The sequence below is a fragment of the Rhinolophus sinicus genome, chromosome 6, assembly GCF_057876585.1.
Source record: "Rhinolophus sinicus isolate RSI-liver-muscle chromosome 6, RSI-T2T, whole genome shotgun sequence".
NCBI lineage: Eukaryota > Metazoa > Chordata > Mammalia > Chiroptera > Rhinolophidae > Rhinolophus > Rhinolophus sinicus.
In genome coordinates, this window is record NC_142506.1 from 33,246,419 (window position 1) to 33,264,682 (window position 18,264).

The 18,264-nt window shown below is 47.4% G+C and overlaps 1 protein-coding gene across 1 annotated transcript in view; it reads right to left on the minus strand.

Moving 5' to 3' along the window:
- LAPTM4B (lysosomal protein transmembrane 4 beta) overlaps nucleotides 1-8,321 on the minus strand; it is a 72,370-nt gene extending 64,049 nt beyond the window's left edge. Inside the window, exon 1 of the mRNA XM_019714996.3 lies at nucleotides 7,771-8,321. Coding sequence (XP_019570555.1) covers nucleotides 7,771-7,869 — 99 coding nt within the window. The 5' untranslated portion in view covers nucleotides 7,870-8,321. The remainder of the gene's footprint in view (nucleotides 1-7,770) is intronic.
- Between the last annotated feature and the right edge of the window lie 9,943 nt (nucleotides 8,322-18,264).

Here is an 18,264-nt window from a genome sequence, read left to right on the forward strand (position 1 = left end):
TTCACAGTAATAGGCTTATCTGGTTACATAAAGGGCCAGCTACAGATAATATATCCCAGTGCCCCTTGCAGCTAAGTTATATGTCTCATTTTGGCTACTGGGATATAAGTAAAAGCCATGTGTACAATTTCCATTTCACATCCTTAAAAAAATAAAGTTGCTTGTCCTCTAGGTGCCCCTTCTCCCTTTTAGTAGGCCAGAACACAAACATGGTGCTGGTGGATTCTCTCCAACCATGCAGGTGAGGATAAAGGAAGCAGCCCCTTTAGTAGCACTGAAGGAATCCTACTACTAATGCTTCAGTGGTAGTTTATTTTTTTCATGTTAGCCATCCAGCAGGGTTGGCAGGCTTGCTATGCGAGGCCACTCAGAGGCCACCCAAAGCTGGTGGGGCTGCTCTGCCACTGCCCATTTAGGATGGCATAACAAGCCTGCCAACCCTGCTGGACTGCTAACATGAGAAAAATAAACTATCTTAAGTATGCATTTGTTACAGTAGCTTTATCTATACCATAACAAACACAGAGGATAAAGTAAATATTAACACAAAAGAAAATATATCAAAGACTCCTACTTTAATCCTACTTTAAAAAAGAAGAGAAAAAAGACTCCTAGACCAGCAATTCTAGGTAAAGGGTGGGATAATCAAAACTGAGACTTCAGCAAAGGACTATTCAAGAACCAAACCCTTCTCTTTAAGTATATTGGAAGAAGACACACAGTCACCACCTGGAGACTTGAGCTTTTCAGTCCTGAATGTTACTTCTTCTGTGAAGTTGGACTTATCAGGCTGTCTTCATGAATAGGTATTAAGTACTCAAATCATTCTACAATCATAATTTAGTGTCCTCTAAAGGAAAGATATACGATCGGCCTAAGTATTCAACTCAATGACGATTGTATTTCCCCATTGAATATTAATAAATTGGTATTCTGGTTTTATGTGTCAGTCTACTATGAGTTGAGTTGGTATGAATCAGCCATTCAACTTTAAGGCATTGATAAGATCTTATCTCTGGTCCAGGAAGATTGAGGGCTCACTAAAAAAGGGCCTAATTCTGATGCACCCCATCTGGCCTTCCATAGGTGACCACGTAAGTGCTTCTTTTTTTCCAACCTATGCCTCCATTTTTGCAACCCTTAAGCCTTCTGTTAGTCAACACAAATGTTTACCTACTATGTACTACATATTACCATATTACCACATATTCACCATCTCTGCACATGGAACCACAAGCCATTTAATTTTAGCAGCTCAAGGTTAATAAAAGAAAGAAGTAAGTTCAAGCTTATTTTTACTAATAATTTGATATTGTATTTCCTCAAACATTTTTTGGCCCCCACATATTTCACTGAGAAATTTTTCCTTGGAAGCTGCAACTGCAAAGAGGCAATTCTAAACCTTTTAAAGTTTTTTAAGAGCAATTGAAGTGTTATCTTTGCTTAATTTTTACTTTGCTTCAAGTAAAATGGGTTAACCAGTTTATCGCTCTTTAAGAATTCTTATCAAAGCTCCAGAAGTCCTACTAAAAGCCAATGGGACTGAGAAGAGGAGAAATTATGCTGCGAGGGCTCACACATTATTTCTACCAGTATCTCTTTATGAACACTAATACATATGGGGTGGGAAGAGAAAACTGTGGCCTCTTCCTTCCTTGGGAAGATTCAAAGTAATCTGACAAAACAAATACATTACCCATGTAGTTAAACATAACACAAATCATAGTGCAAAACTCATGGTAACAACTTTAATACTTGATGCTTTGTTAGTTAAGTTAGCTACACAGTATATTAAAAGTGGGTCTCGGAAATGCTGATATTAACAAAACAGCTTTTTTAAAAAAAACAAAACTTTTTTTTATTTAAGCGTGTTTTTCCAGGACCCATCAGCTCCAAGTGAAGTAGTTGTTTCAAACTAGTTGTGTAGGGCGCAGCTCACAGAGGCCCATGTGGGGATCGAACCGGCAACCCTGTTAAGTGCACCGTACTCTAACCAACTGAGCTAACCAGCCACCCCTCCAAAACAGTTTTAATGGCAATCTTTAATTTATTTCTTGGCCAGCTCATCTTTAAAATGTTCTGATGGGGGCCGGCCTGGTGGCTCAGGCGATTGGAGCTCCGTGCTCCTAACTCCGAAGGCTGCCGGTTCGATTCCCACATGGGGCTGTGGGCTCTCAACCACAAGGGTGCTGCTGGTTCAACTCCTCAAGTCCCGCAAGGGATGGTGGGCTCCGCCCCCTGTAACTAAGATTGAACACGGAACCTTGAGCTGAGCTGCCTCCCAGATGGCTCAGTTGGTTGGAACATGGGCTCTCAACCAGAAGGTTGCCAGTTGGATTCCTTGTGTCCCGCAACGGATGGTGGGCAGCGCCCCCTGCAACTAAATTTGAACACGGCTCCTTGAGCTGAGCTGCCACTGAGCTCCCAGATGGCTCAGTTGGTTGGTGAGCTGCCACTGAGCTCCCAGGTGGCTCAGTTGGTTGGAGCGCGGGCTCTCAACCACAAGGTTGCCAGTTCGACTCCCGCAAGGGATGGTGGGCTGTGCCCCCTACAACTAACAACGGCAACGGGACCTGGAGCTGAGCTGTGCCTTCCACAACTAAGACTGAAAGGACAACAACTTGAAGCTGAACGGCACCCTCCACAACTAAGATTGAAAGGACAACAACTTGACTTGGAAAAAAGTCCTGGAAGTACACACAGTTCCCCAATAAAGTCCTGTATCCTTTCCCCAATTAAAAAAAAAATAAAAAAGTGTTACACTTAAAAAAAAAAAAAAAAAGCATATCACCACCTACTGTGCCTGACCCTAGGGTTGCTTTGAGGTCTAAATAAGAACAAATGTGAAAGCTCACTAAAAATTATCAATCATTCTACAAATACAAGATGTCGGTTTTACTACCTAGTATTACTTCCCAGACAAAAATCAACAGTTACTGCACCAGAACTTCCCAGGACACAAAAAGACCTTGCCAGGCTTGGGTACACAAGCAAGCTGTGACTTTCAAAGTGAACTAGTGGATTATTTGGAAGGCCAGGTCATAAAGCCAATGAAACCAGCTACTCTGAGCTCTTTCATCCTTTATAATCTGATATATGGCCAACTATCCTATGAATAGTATTTGGCACAAAGAGGCATTCAGTATATATTTGCTGAATGACTAAGTTCCCAAAATACACTTGGATGATGATAAAAAGGATAATATGCACAAAAGATGATCCATCTCTGGTGTCAATTACAGATGCTTTCAACTACCAGTATCATTTTTTAAAACACACTAAGAACACCCCCCACTCCCTGTAGAACAATGAAAGAAATTACAAGGAAAAAGCATGCTTGAGTGTGCCAAGAAAAACTCAGGTCCTGATGGTAAAATATACTCCAGAAGAAATGAGGGCTTTAGCCTAAGCATTTTTCATTTTCCTCCAAACATTCTTTCCTCCTCCTCCCAATAAGACTGTGATTCCCTGGGGAAATTACTCAGCCTTCCGCTCTCAAGCTGGCATTTTAAGTAAAGTTAATCCCTCTCCGTATATATTCCTCCTAATCTACAGTTCAAGGGCAGGAGAATATTCCAGACCTAAATTTAACAGTATATTCCAATCACATAACCCTGGCCTCTGGTTCAGGGATGCAGAGACAACTTAAGTTTGTCAAATCAGAATGAATCTCCAGACTTAGGGTTTAAGCACTGACTGGCAAATATGGCAGCCATTTGTATCCAAAAGAAGGATGACCTGAAACGGAAGGAGATGGGAGACAGGAAAGACTTGTGGCCCAGCTCCCTGTGTTAATTGTTTAAGCCAATTTAAGTGGCTTGAAACACACCAGTCATGAAATACACAGATCTTCCTGGGATAGAGAGCCAAAGTTTTTAGGAGTAAGATAACAGGTTCATATTTGTGTTTGAGAAAAATACCTCTGAGAACTGGATGGATAATAGACTATGGAAAAAAGGGATTATTGATGGCAAGGCCAGAAGCAAAAAGACCAGTTATGAGACTATTATAACAGCCAAGTGAGTACTAATGAGAGCCTAAATGAGGGAAATGGTAGCAAGAATAAGAATGGGACAGAATAAGGAAGTAATCAGGAGGTAGAGCAAAAATCAATAGGACATGGAGATTAAATAAACCAACAGATTAAGGTGGCAAGAGGAACAGAAGCATCTACAAGGAGCTGGAGAGTCTAAATAGGTGGTAAAAGAGAGACTAGAGTATGAGCAAATTTGGAGAGGGAGTTAATGGATTCAGGTTTAGAATAGTAAGTTTTATTGAAGAAAGAGAAGAAACCTCAGACAACTACATAGCAGTCAGTCTGCTTCAAGTATATCTTTCATATCATGATTCCTCTAGAAACCAGGACAAGTCAGTCTTCATTCTCTGCGAAGATGAATAAGCATCTTTCTTGTCTTTCTAAAAATGTTTGTGGATATTATGGGTTATGTAATCATTCAACTTTTTTTTAGGTTAAGTGATTAAACTGCCTTTTAATACAAACCTAATAAAAAAATTAATGCGAGATGGATCTCAGATGTAAGTATTATACAAAAGCTAAAACGATAAAGTTTCTGAAGAAATGGTAAGAGAATGTCTTTACAACTGTAGGCAGAGATGTCTTAAAACACAGTATGAACCATAGGAGAAAAAAATGACAAATTAAACTTCATCAAAATTTAAAACTCCCGTTCATCAAAATATACCCCTGGAGTAGACTGTTCCAGGGCATGACTACTGCTGAAGCCTCAAGTTAGGTCCAGCTAGATCTGGGCCAGACAGCGATTGCTTCCCATAAATCCCCTCAGAAACTGACTGACAGACCCCTCCCTAATGCCCCAGCAGTGCTGGTTCCTACTAGAACAGGTCCTTGCTCTGCCGGCGCAAGCATGTAAGGCATTTTCCCCCTATCTGGGGTGAGTCATGCCCCAGTACCCCCATCCATCCAGCCTTGTCCTATATACTCCTTTAGTGCCTGCCACGCCTCTCGTATGTTGTTTCCTTAATAAACTCTTGGTATAATTGATGGACGTTGTCAGCCTTTCTTTGGTCTCTTGGCCCCAGGAAATTTTCCCAACACATCTCTAAGACAATGTTGGCTAGCAGGTAACCCTGCCTTGCTCTGATTTTAATCGGGATAACTTTAGTACTTCACCTATTTTTTAATCTGAATTTGGAAGATTATTGGATTTGATCCAATACGTCTTCAGCAATGTCATGATCACATACCTTTTCTGTTGTGTCTGCTCACTCACGGGCCGTGAAAGAATTCAGGAGTGAGACAGAAATATAGATTTATTAAAGAAAGTGAGGGTTGGCTGGGCAGAGTCTGCTGGAAATTACTGCAAACTACTGGGTCTCAAGTCTTTGGTCTCAAGTTTTACGTTTTCCTGTAGTTGGGGTGGGGGAAGGTATGGTAAAGCTGGTTATCATGAACTTTGCATATGTTACGTAGATTTAAATTGGAGCCAGGAGAGTAGATCCCAAACAGATGCAAAACCTCTCCCAAGTCACAGGGCTAGCACTGGGCCTAAGTAAATAGAAACACTGAAACTGCATAGTAAATGTATAGGAAGCAGAATCATTAAGAGGCAAAGAAAACTTTCACAAAAAGTCCCAAGCTAGGGTGGCCTGTTAACTCAGATGGTTAGAGCACAGATGGTTAGAGCACAGCGCTCATTAACACCAAGGTCCAAGGTTTGATTCCCACATGGGCCAGTGAGCTGTGCCTCCATGACTAGACTGAAAACAACAACTACACTTGGAGCTGATGGATCCTGGAAAAACACACTGTTCCCCAATATAAAAAAAAAAAAAAAGAAAATCAAAGTTTTGGATAACTAAATTATATTTAAAGGAATGAGGGAAACTCACTGTTTAAAAAAAAGTCTAAACTGTTTTATGAAATGAAAAAGACTTTTTAATAAAGATTATCAGTACTAAAGCCAGGTTTCCCATTAATTAGATTTACCTAAAGTGGCATTCTTACATCTGCTAGAAACTTTTCCAATATCTTTCAAAAGCCCATATATTTCCAAATGCTACAACATGCACCCAGCAACTACTTTCCACAAAGAGCAGTCTCCAACAGTAAACAAAGCATGCAGAGCACTCTCCTTTTATCCCACCAATACTGTCTGGTTGGCTTACAGCCAACAGTGGGGCTCAAGTAGATTTATTTTTCCTGTAGATCATGCAGTGCATTTGCCTAATGCAGTGCCCTAGATTTTACAAATTACATTCACTGATGTACTTGCAAGTCTGCAGATTTGAACATTTTCAAGACATAAGATATTTGTATAAAATTGTCTTGATAATTAATAAAAGCACTAATATTTTGAAGCCATCTACTATCCTTTTGCTATACAGTAATTTTAAATTTCTATAAAGAGATTTCCTGGTTTTTAAGCAAAGTTAGGGTTGAGCCAAGACGCTGATGAACATCTGCATGTCTGCATTCACACTGCACAAGAACCCACACATACCAAAGATCTTGAAAGCTTTCAAGGCCAAAAATTTATCTTTTGTGTCCTGTGATAGGCACTGAAAAGGAAACTTGAAACTATAAATAGCACAGCAAACAGCAAATACCTGGGGGGGGGGAATGTTTTGCTTAAAATGGCACATGACACAATTAGATATAATGTCCATATTATATAAAAAATTTGAATATGAACTAACAAAAAAACTGATGATTAAGAATTTATTCTCACTAAAAAGTTCTATAGGCCATCTTATTACTATTTTTAAGGTATTTCCTCATGATACAGTAATGTTCACTGAAAAGTGGCTTGGGTGTAACCCTCCATCATGATGTCACAAAACCTGAAATGCAAGGGAGGGAATCCGATTCAACGCTGGTGCAGTTTAGGGGTACCACAATCAATCTGGAGCAGGCACAAGACAACACCAGGTTTCTTCACTGCCCTGATAATCATTGCTCTCCATACCAATACGATTTTAAAAGTTCTAACCTAAAAGAAAAATCAGATTTGCCTGCGGTGTCTGCTTGAAAGGTACTGGGACCACCTGTCAATGGGCAGGAAAGTAAGTGGGTGTAAAATGGCTTCCCCTAGCCGACTAAAAGGCAGTAAATCACAAGCAAATCCCTTCTTGGAGTAACGGCTTTACAACAAACGTGTGGGGGTAACCATTCACAGAGTGTGACAACCCCCAACCATTTCAACTCGGGATCCGAACATGCGCACGAGTGCACAGCAAACCCGAGGCTAGATGCGAGCAGAGAGAATGGGCACACCGGGTCTGCAACCCTGACCGCAGGGTTAACTAAACATGCCCAGTCACCCCACCACGCTGGCGGGACCCGTCAAAACATAAAGCCCACCGGGTATTAAGAAGAAAGGGAAACACGTGCTCCGCAGATAAGATCAGAGTTCTCTGGCCACCAAGAGCACTTTCACCGGAAACCGCGGGGTTCCGAGGCGGTCGCAGCGGGCTCTGTGCTCACGGCTTTCCGGAGCGCCCCGGCCCACCCGCACCCCTGAAATGCCCCCAACTCCGGGCCCTGACCCGACCCTCGCCACAGGTTGGCAGAGCCGGGGCGATCGCGGGCACGCCTGCCCAGAGAATTAAGTTTCTAATAATATAACTTTAGGAGGATTAGCGCCGGGGTCACCCAACCCAAGGCCGAACCAGGAGCCAACTTGGAGTAGTGAAAAGATAAGCGGGGGCGCAGGCCGGGATCCCGGGATCCTGTCGCCCCCTCGCTGGTAGATGCGCCCCTGGCGCGTCGCCGCAGCCCAACGCGCTCACCAGGTTCCAGACGCCGAGCAGGATGGTGCCGGTTCGGACATGGCAGCACAGGCAGCAGCTGTTGGAGTAGAACCGCGTCCAGGGCGCGACCATCTTCATCGCTCCGGCCGCAGGCGCTGTGGCGCGAGCGCGCGCCCAAGTTTGCAGAAACCTCGGCCGCGTCACTCCCCGCCCCTCGGCTCAGGCCCGGCTGTGCCCGCTTGCCTGCTAGCCCTACAGCCCAAGCTCCGCTTCTCTTCGGAGGGCTCCGAGAAGCTGCGGCCGGACCTTTAGCTCCGAAGGCTGCGCGAGAAGCAGGAGCTGGAGGGGGCGGGGCACGTGACCCGCGCCCCGGCCGGTGATGTCACCGCGGACTCCAGGCAGCTGCGGGCGCCGCCAGCCCAGTGTTAAATTAATAAATCATCTTGCGCCACCGGCGGGACCCAGAGTCGGCCACCGTGGAGTTCCGGGCCTTCCCTGTCTCATTTAGTCATTCGTGTAACGCTATCACGGGGCTATGGGTCTTTTACAGTCTAGTTGGTAGTGATTTTCTCCCCTTCCACTTTTATCTTGCAAATAATTGTTGGTGCAGTGCTATCACTGTTGGCATCTTACACACTGGAGGAGGGAAAACTGCAGGGTGTGATTCCGGTCAACTGCAGTACTTTGAAGCGCTGTTGAGTCCGCCAAGAGCAATTTGTCTCTTCTTCCCAGCTCAATTACTGTGGTAGTAATCTCTTCCCAGAAATTAGGATGTGTGTCAAGGACATCCTCGCTGTAGCGTTTTTAATCAGGACTGCAGCTCTAAAGAAACAGTCATCAAGCCAATTACTCCCACAGGTCTCTGCAAGACACAACATAGAAGGCTGCCGGTGGGCTCAGTTGGTTAGAGCGCCAGCTCTCAATAAGGTTGCAGGTTCTATTCCGCATGGGATGGTGGGCTGCGCCCCCTGCAACTAAAGATTGAAAACGGGTGACTGTACTTCGAGCTGAGCTGTGCCCTCCACAACTAGACTGAAAGAACAACAACTTGGAGTGGATGGGCCCTGGAAAAACACACAGTTCCCCAATACTCCCCAATAAAAATAAATAAATAAATAAACTGTCGTTAAAAAAAAAAAAAAAGACACAACATAGAGTTTTAAGAGATACTGAAAGATAATTTGGGGTTATTCTCTCCCAAGTTGTGTTTTGGTTAGAAGCACCCTTGTCTTAGGTTAACTTCTGAGGAATAGAGTGAAAAAATGAAAAATGGAGTCACTATAGTCAAGCTGCTAAATTACTCCAATCAAGTAGGTTGAGGTATGAGGAAATAATTCTATTCTTGTTTTAACTAGCCTGGGAACTTAAACCTTTGAATTTCCCAGTCCTGTCTCAATGCCTGATATATATATATATATATATGACCTCCAGATAACCCTCTGATTATCGCCCTGAAAGACTAAGGAATGTTCAGGTATCCAGACCACCTGATATGTATCCAGACCACCTGACATCCATTCTCCAGACCACCAGTCACCTAGAGGATTACCATCTCCCACGATCCAGAGGCTAAGAATGCAGAACTGATTCTTCTCAAGAATGTACTTTTTATTATAAGGATGTGTGGGGAGCCATGGTTACAGATAACTCTGAGCCCTATAGAATGGCTCAGTTTATGCTTAACCTGTTTCCTCCCCTAAGGCATTGTCTCTGCATACACCTGGAGGGTGCTTACAAGCTGCTAAGGAATGTGGTGGGAGCGGCCAGTTTCCGGACACAGAAGACTGATGGCTATCAGGGTAATTGATAGGATAATTACTTTTGGGAGTTTCAGTGATTTCGTATCCTCTATGTAAAAGCTAAAAATTTACATTTGCTAAGGTAATGCATATTTTCTTTGTTAAGTTGCACGTACTCAAACTGCATATATTGGTGAAGAAGAATAAACTCGAGGCTTCAGCATCACTGAAGACCTGCAGCATTAGCATTTGTGTGAGTGTCTTTTATTTCATTCCCACTCCCCCATTTAGGTTCTGATCGACTTGTGGCGGCTGGCTCGCCACAAGGACGCTCAGCTTTTCTTTCTTCTTTGGAACACTCTGGGTATTGAATAGTTGTGTTTCTGGTTTGCAAACGCTAAGACCCTTGAATAAATCTTTATTATTTATTTCTAGCAAAGCCTCCAGACTCTTAAGTTCATTGGACACCTTGAATCAATTGTTTAAGCCAAGCATCTCAGACAAGTTAGATTACTAGCACGTGTCAAAGTTTCACTTCAGGCTTCGAGCAAGAGAAAAACTGGTTGGATTTAAATTTCTTAAGGACAGTGTAGGGGCAGAGCCCCAGAAAGCAGTTTCCAGGCTCTCGGCCTCACATAGACAGGTGCTGGCTCAGGTAGTAAATGGCCAAATGTGATTGGATGGCCATCAGCTGTGGCTAGTTGGCCGTCAGCTGTAACCAGTGAGCCATTGGCCACTAATATAACTGCTGTGGCTATGCTAGGAAAAAAAGAGAGGAGAGTGGAGGAGAGTGAAAGAGAGTCGTCGGTGGGTTGCAGACAAAACGGACAGCAGGTCGCACGTCCAGTGAACCCAGCCTCCAGTGAGACCATAGTGGTATGACTCCCCTACCTATGGCTCCGTGGGTGTTCCTTTTTGGCCTCACCATATCCTGCGTTCTTGTATGGGGAGCGGGAGCAGAGACCCTGCAGGCCTCCCTGCACGACAGACAGGCTACATAGGAAGGAAGAGGAATGTTAGATAAGGCTGTTTAAGTGCGGAGCTGGTTAGTTTTACAAGGTTGTAAAGCTGTCACATTCTTACTGTGTAACTTAAACCTGGATCCACAGGGACCCAAGAATCATCCTCAGAGAGATCATGTGTGGGCCCTTAATCAGAAATAATAAAATCATTGTGGGAGTTACTCAGAAAGACCAAACAAGAAAGCTCAGTGTTGGTTTTGTTTTCTCACTACAAAGTTCCTTCACATTAGAGATAGTTTTCTCTCTGGAATCTTCCATTTAACATTTAATTATGCCCACAGCCACTTTTAACCAGTTATACGACACACAGTGCTCTGAGAAGGAATGGAAATTGAGAATTGGAATGGGGAGTGCTAAAGTTCCAGCAAGTTCCCATAGTTACCTCCCTCTTCACCTCATAAGATTTTCAGATTCATTAGGCAAATGACTCATTGATTCAGAAAATTTGTATTTCAGAGAGCTTACTATTCAAGATCCAAATTTGCAGAAAGATGCTAAATTTCTTTTGATAAGAGGAGAGACATAGGGTAATCTGGCTGGAAAAAAGAGATAGGAAGAGAGTGTTGTGCGGGAGACCCTGCTCTCTGCGCCATTTGTTGTGCGGGGCGGCCTGCGGGGCCTCTAGTCCTGCTCCCCACATAAGAACGCAGGATATGGCTAGGCCAAAAAGGAACACCCACGGAGCCGTAGGTAGGGGAGTCACACCACTATAGTCTCACCTGAGGCTGGAGTCACACGACATGCAACCTGCTGTCCGCTTTTCTGCCTGCAAACCAACTGACTGACCAACCAGCGCAGCGGCGGCAGTTATATCAGTGGCTAATTGGCTAACTGGTTACAGCTGATGGTCATTTAGCCACAGCTGACAGCCATCTACTACCCGAGCCAGCACCTTTCACGTGAGGCCGAGAGCCTGGAAACTGCTGTCTGGGACTCTATCCCCACACTCCACCCCTACAGGGTCTCGCCTCATAATTTACGTGACAAGCGTTTTCCATGAGGGTTCCTGTGGAGTTTCAATATGTAACAGAATAGGAGACCCCATAATAGGCCATACTGAGAGCACATAGGTTCCCCACAAAATCATCCCGGTATCAGGACCTCCGTATATTACAGTCACTTGCGGTGGCCACTCAGCCACCACCCCTGGCATCACTTGCAAATCATGAGTCAAACAGGCCCCCCATGGGGCTATCAGCCCAACCACGGACAGTGGGGGCTTTTGACCTGCCAGGGCCAAGTCCATTGCTGCCATTCCCCTGCTTTCAAGCATGTGGATGCTGGCAGCAAAATGTTTCCATTCCTGCCGTAGCCTGGCTTTAACAGAGTCTCACTGGTGGTAACTTGTAATTGAATGGGAGCGGCCGTTTGATGTAGTAGAGCTTCTACTGGTGCGGGCTCTCCCTTCCGTGGTCTCTCATTCAGGATTCTCAGGACATCCCATAAACGTGAGGCCCAGTCATGCATCATGGGAGGGTGTTTTGACACCCAGAGACCTTGCTTCGAAAGGCCATTGTAGCGTTCAATCATGCCAGCTGCTTGTGGGTTATGCGGAGCATGAAACAACCATTGCACGTCCATCCTGGCAGACCAGCGCTGCTCTTCTTGCCTGGTAAAATGGGTACCCCTGTCACTTTCAATGACTTGGGGGCGCCCATAGAGGGTGCACAGCCATGTAAGAGTGACCACTGTATGCCGCTGATCCGCAGCCAGACACGGCCAAGCAAACATCAACCTGTAGCAGTGTCCACTGCTGTGAACACATACATAACATTGCGGGCCTTATGCAGAGGTCCAATGTAATCCACTTGCCAGTGAGTGAAGGGCACCCTCCCTCGCGTAATCTGCTATGTCTCCCAGGGGAGACTCCGCCTTTGGGGGCTGTCCTGGGCACAGACGGCACAGTCATAGCAGGCATCTGCTATCTCCTGCCATTTCAAAGGCATGCCCCAGCGTCTGCTCACCTGCCACATGGTTCGGCTTCCAGCGTGCTGCAATTTCCTATGTAGCCAATGGGCCACATCAGTGGCAAGAGCCCGTTCTAACCATTGGACGCGTGCTAGGGCATCTGCTTCATCATTACCTGGGGACACTAAGGGGGAGTGACCTGTGACATGCATTAGGGTCACCTCCATTCTTTGCCCTAGGTCCCAGAGGTCCTACCACATAGCTTGACCCCACAGTGGGCGGTGTCCTAACAACTAGTTTTGGTGTTTCCACGTAGGGAGCCACAACGTTAGGCCCTGGAACACCGCCCAGCTGTCAGTGCAAATAACTAGGGGCCCAGGCTCGTGGCTGATTACCATCCACACAGCCCGTAGCTCAGCCCACTGGCTACTCTGGCCCGTCCCGGTATCAAACCAAATGGTATCTGTTTTGGGCTGCACACCAATAGCCATCCAAACAGCTGCAGCTCCTCGACTAGAACTATCGGTAAACCAGGCATCCTCAGGTACTGGGGGCTGTCCTTCTTTGTAGGGCGAGGGCTCCAAGTCCTCCCCTCTAGGCAGAGCGCTTGGCTCAGCCTGGGCTACAAGATCCACAGGTCCCAGGACCTGTTGTAGCTCTGTGCTTAAAGGGCTTGAACTAAGGGTGCTACATTGCTCCACGTAAGCACCCCACTTGGCAAGGGTGGTAGTCTGTGCCACCCCCGTTTTGGGTCCCTAGGTCCACGTACAGACCCACCCCTGGACGGGATAAGTTGTTCGAACCAACACCCTTGCCGTTCCTGTGATGGCGTCTGTGGCCACTAGGGCTGCATACACAGCAGCCAGCTGTTTCTCTATTAAGGAGTAGCGGACTTCCACTCCTTTCCACAATTGGGACCAAAATCCCACTGGCAACCAGAGACAATCCTACCGTTGCCAGAGGCCCCAACCATACCCCTCTTGGGTTACGTGAACAACAAGTTCAAATGGGAGGCCAGGGTCCACTACTTGCAGAGCCTGTGCCTGCTGCACTGCCCGTTTTGTAGCAATAAAGTCTTGTTCTATAGTCTCTGTCCAATCCCACGAGGCTCCCTTTTTATCATATTATACAAAAGCCTTGCCATTTTTGCTAAATGGGGTACAAACGCCCGCCAATATCCTAGCAGTCCCAAATACGTCTGCAGTTAGGAGACCTTGGTCGGCCGGGGAAAGGCTTGTATTTTGTCAATAATCACCTCAAGTATGACCTTTGTCTTACCTGACCACACAACACCCAAAAACTTGATGCATAAGCCAGGGCCTTGGACCTTTTCCTCATTCACCGCCCAGTCATGTGATTTCAGGTGGCGGAGAAGAGAGGGAGCTGCTTTCTCTAAATCAGAAAAAGAATCTGATGTTAATAAAATATCATCGACATAATGAAACCAGGCCACAGTGGACGGACGATCCCACTGTGCCAAATCCTGGGCTACGAGCCCGTGGCAGATAGTGGGGCTGTGCAAGTATCCTTGTGGAAGGACTTGAAAAGTCCACTGCCGCCCTTCCCAAGTAAAAGCAAATTGCTCTTGACACTTGGGTGCAATGTCAATGGAAAAAAAGCATTGGCCAAGTCCACTACATAGTGATACCTTCCCAGGTGGACAGTCAGACGATCCATCAAATTGTGAATTGAAGCAAAGGTGGCATCACCTTATTTAACTCCCTACAGTCCACAGTCATTTGCCAGGTCCCATCTGGCTTCTTGACAGGCCTTACTGGGGAGTTAAAGGGACTGTGCGTTAGCCTCACAATATGTGCCTTCTCCAATTCCAATATTGTACGACCAATCTCCTCCTGCCCTTCTGGCAGGCGGTACTGTCGCACTGCAACCACGTGCCAGGGTTTGGCAACACTTGAGGAGGGTGGTGACCATGCCCACATGTCACCGCTTTCACCACCCGGATCCGGAGACGGAACTCTCCTACCGACGTCTGTAAGCTGAGGCCATGTAGCACGTCCACCCCTAGAATATACTCCGGAATGGGGGAGACATAAACCTTGTAGGTACGAGGGGGAAGACTTCCTATACCCAGTGGTAAGGAAACAGCTTTTATAGTCACAGTTTTTCCCCCGTAGCCATCAATACAGATTGCTGGTCTGGGGAACAGTTCTGGGTTCCCATAAATAAAACTACAGTCTGCGCCAGTGTCAACTAGGGCCAAAACCCTCTGTACATTCGAAGGGGACCAATGTATGGACAGTTCCACGTGGGGCCTCCCGTCCCTGCTCGTCCCCTCTGACCGGGTACCTTGGCCCCACCCCTAATCAAGCTGAAAGGAGTTGGCCTCAAGCAGCTGCATGAAGTCCTGGAGGGACACGGGTCGCGCTTTCCCAGACTTCTCCTTTAGGCTTCTCCGGAATTGCTGTTCCAGACGCAACTGTTTCCAAGTTGCAATGAGAGTGCATTGGGTTGTCGGTCTATTTTTTCCCGATGGACCCCTGCTACAACGAGATCACGCCACATCTGTGCGCGTATTACTCTCTGAGGCCTGCGACCTCACCTCTTTACCTTTGGTTTGGGCTTCCAGGTCTCAACTGCGTGGACCTCCTGTCTTAACTTCCTTTGCTTCCGGCTTTCAACATCCCCTAGGGTGGCCATGGCAGTTGTAACTTCATGGATCCGCCGCCCCACATAGGGCATAAGAATGGCAACCAAGGATCCAAAAGCACTCGCAGGTGCAGTATCCAAAACCAGATCTCTCATGCTGGCTGTAAAAAGCTCGCCATCTGACCCCCGCATATTAAGGTTGAAAATAGCATGTCCCATACCCATTTCATGGATGATTTGAGTTAAGTTCCTTATATGACTGCCATTTACTCACAATGTCTGGCAGCTCGCCAGCCTGTCCCCATACTGTGCGTACCACAGCAGTGAGCCACTCCATTAGAGAGTGGTTGCCCTGGTTTTGGGCCAACCTATGGCAATTCTGTAACCTTTGTTGCAGGGACAGATGCACTGTCACGAAGGCTAGCTTTTCCATCTCTCCTGGGGAGCAGAGAATGCTGTCTGCCCCCTCATCCCATAAACGTAATAGCCAAGCCGAGACTGGCTCTCCAGGGCGCTGTCTGTACCGCCTCCCCAGCTCCTGCAACTCAGCGGGAGTGTATGGGGTGTAGGTTGTGAACTCAATCATAGCTGGGTTGCTGGCAGCAACGCCGCCAGGGCCCAAAGGTTGCTCACGTTTTACCCTTTGCTTCAAGATTGGCCGGGCTTGGGGGTTGGGAGCTACATTGTCTCCACTCGCTTCCTCCACCTCTGCCTCAGAGTCTACACTGTGGGGCCCATCTTCTAACAGGCAGACCCGAGCTTCCAGCGCTTCCAACCGGGACACCTGTTCGGCACCTGGGCCATTTCATTAAGCGCACTTTCCGTGTAGAGTCTCAAGGCCGTGAGGAACATCCAGCCCACGTGGCCGGCTGTAGCCTTCTCCTCCTCCGGCAACCGCTCAGCCAGAGCCTGCAGGGCCCTCTCCATGCTGGCCGGAGAGCCGTCCATGTCCTCCCACCCCTTCTTGGGGGTCCAACTCCTGAGAACAGTGGCCACCGGGCACCACACACTGTGTGGGGGCCACCTGTCCTCCTGCCCAGAGTCAGACGCCATTCCTACCTGGTCGAAATCTTGCTCGTCATGCCAGGTGTGAGTGGGTGGTGGCCTCGGTGTAAGATGTCCATAATCTTCGGAGCCTACAGCAGCAGCAGATCAACAAATGAAGGCAACACCTTCCATGGCCAAGAGGGTGGTGTGCCAGCTGGAGGCTTGAGTCTCCCAGGCAGACCGCGCCTCTCGCTCCCAGCGTTGCTCCTCACAGGACTCCTGAAGCTGAACTTTCACATGCACAGACTGCTCCACCATCCTTCTATAAGTTTTGGCTGGCACCATACCCTGCTCACTGCGCCATTTGTTGTGCCGGGAACCCTGTTCGCTGCACCATTTGTTTTGTGGAGTGGCCTGCGGGGTCTCTAGTTCTGCTCCCCACATAAGAACACAGGATATGGTGAGGCCAAAAAGGAACATCCATGGAGTCATAGGTAGGGGAGTCATACCACTATAGTCTCACTGGAGGCTGGAGTCACATGACCTGCAACCTGCTGCCCGCTTTTCTGACTGCCAACTGACTGACCAACCAGCGCAACTGTGGCAGTTATATCAGTGGCTAATTGGCTAACTGGTTACAGCTGATGGCCAACTAGTCACAGCTGACAGCCATCTACTACCCGAGCCAGCACCTTTCACGTGAGGCCGAGAGCCTGGAAACTGCTCTCTGGGACTCTGTTCCCACAAGAGGAACAATACATCTGTGAGCGAAGTTTACTAAATAAAACTTAATGTCAGTGTCTTTTGAGTTGCATTTATTTGGATGCAAGAGAATATGGGGATTGGCCTCAAAACAAGAACAGAATCTTCCCAAGGAACTTAGTCACAGCTGGGTCACTTATTTTCAAACAGCAGCATGTTTAACTGGAATACTGACTGCAGTAGTAGTTATTTAGACAAGTCACCTTGTTTTCATCCCTAGTTATGTAGGATCTACCAGCAATTTCTGGGTGTAGGCCAGGATTGTGTCTCATGAAGCTAAAGAATGGACACATGGACCAGGGGGAGGTAAGGAGTTCTCAAGGAGGATAGTTTATTAAAAGCAGAAGGGGCCAGCCCGGTGACTCAGGTGGTTGGAGCACCATGCTCCTAGGGTCCAAGGCCGAGGGTCTGATTCCCACATTGGCCAGTGAGCTGCGCCCTCTACAGCTAAGATTGTGAACAATGCCTCTCCCTGGAGCTGGGCTGCGGTGAGTAGCCGGAGGTTGGCGTGAGCTTCCCCAGGCTGCTGTGTGCTGCTGCAGGCTACCATGTGCCTCCATGAGAGGCCCGTGGCCAGCGTGAGTGTCCGGCAGCCACAGTGAGCTGCTGTGTGCTGCCGTGGGATACTGTGTGCTGCCATGAGTGGCCCGTGGCCAGCGTGAGTGGCCGGCAGCCATTATGAGTGGCCGGCGGCAGCGAGAGCTGCTGTGAGTGGTCTACCTACAACTGGTGACCGACTGCCTGGGGTGGGGAGGGGGAGCGCAAGGCTCATAACACCAGTATGGGCCAGGGAGCTGTGTCCTACACAACTAGACGGAGAAACAATGGCTTGAACCAGAGTGGGGTTGAGGCAGAAGAAAGGGGGAAAATAAATAAATAAATAAATAAATAAATAAATAAATAAATAAATAAAAGCAGAAGAGGTTGCAGCTCTGTCGTGCGGGAGACCCTGCTCGCTGCGCCATTTGTCATGTGGGAAACCCTGCTCGCTGCGCCATTTGTCGTGCAGGGCAGCCTGCGGGGTCTCTGCTCCCGCTCCCCACACAAGAACGCAGGATATGGTGAGGCCAAAAAGGAGCACCCACGGAGCCATAGGTAGGGGAGTCATACCACTACGGTCTCACTGGAGGCTGGGCCCACTGGGTGCGCGACCTGCCGTCAGCCTTTCCGCCAACCGACCGGCGACTCTCCTCCACTCTCCTCGACTGTTCGGCTCTCCTCGGCTCTTCGGCAATCCTCGGCTCTCCTCCGTAGCCGCAGCAGTTATACTAGCGGCCAATCGGCTAACCGGCCACAGCCGACGGCCAATCAGCCACAGCTGACGGCCATCCACTACCCGAGCCAGCACCTTTCCACGTGAGGCCAAGAGCCTGTAAACTACTCTCTGGGGCTCTGTCCCCACAAGCTCCCAAGTGGGAGGGTGTACCCGAAACTGGGAAGACCATTAGCTAAGGTCTTCTAAGGCTTTTACTTTTACTTACTAAGGCTTTTACTTTTATACCTTCCTT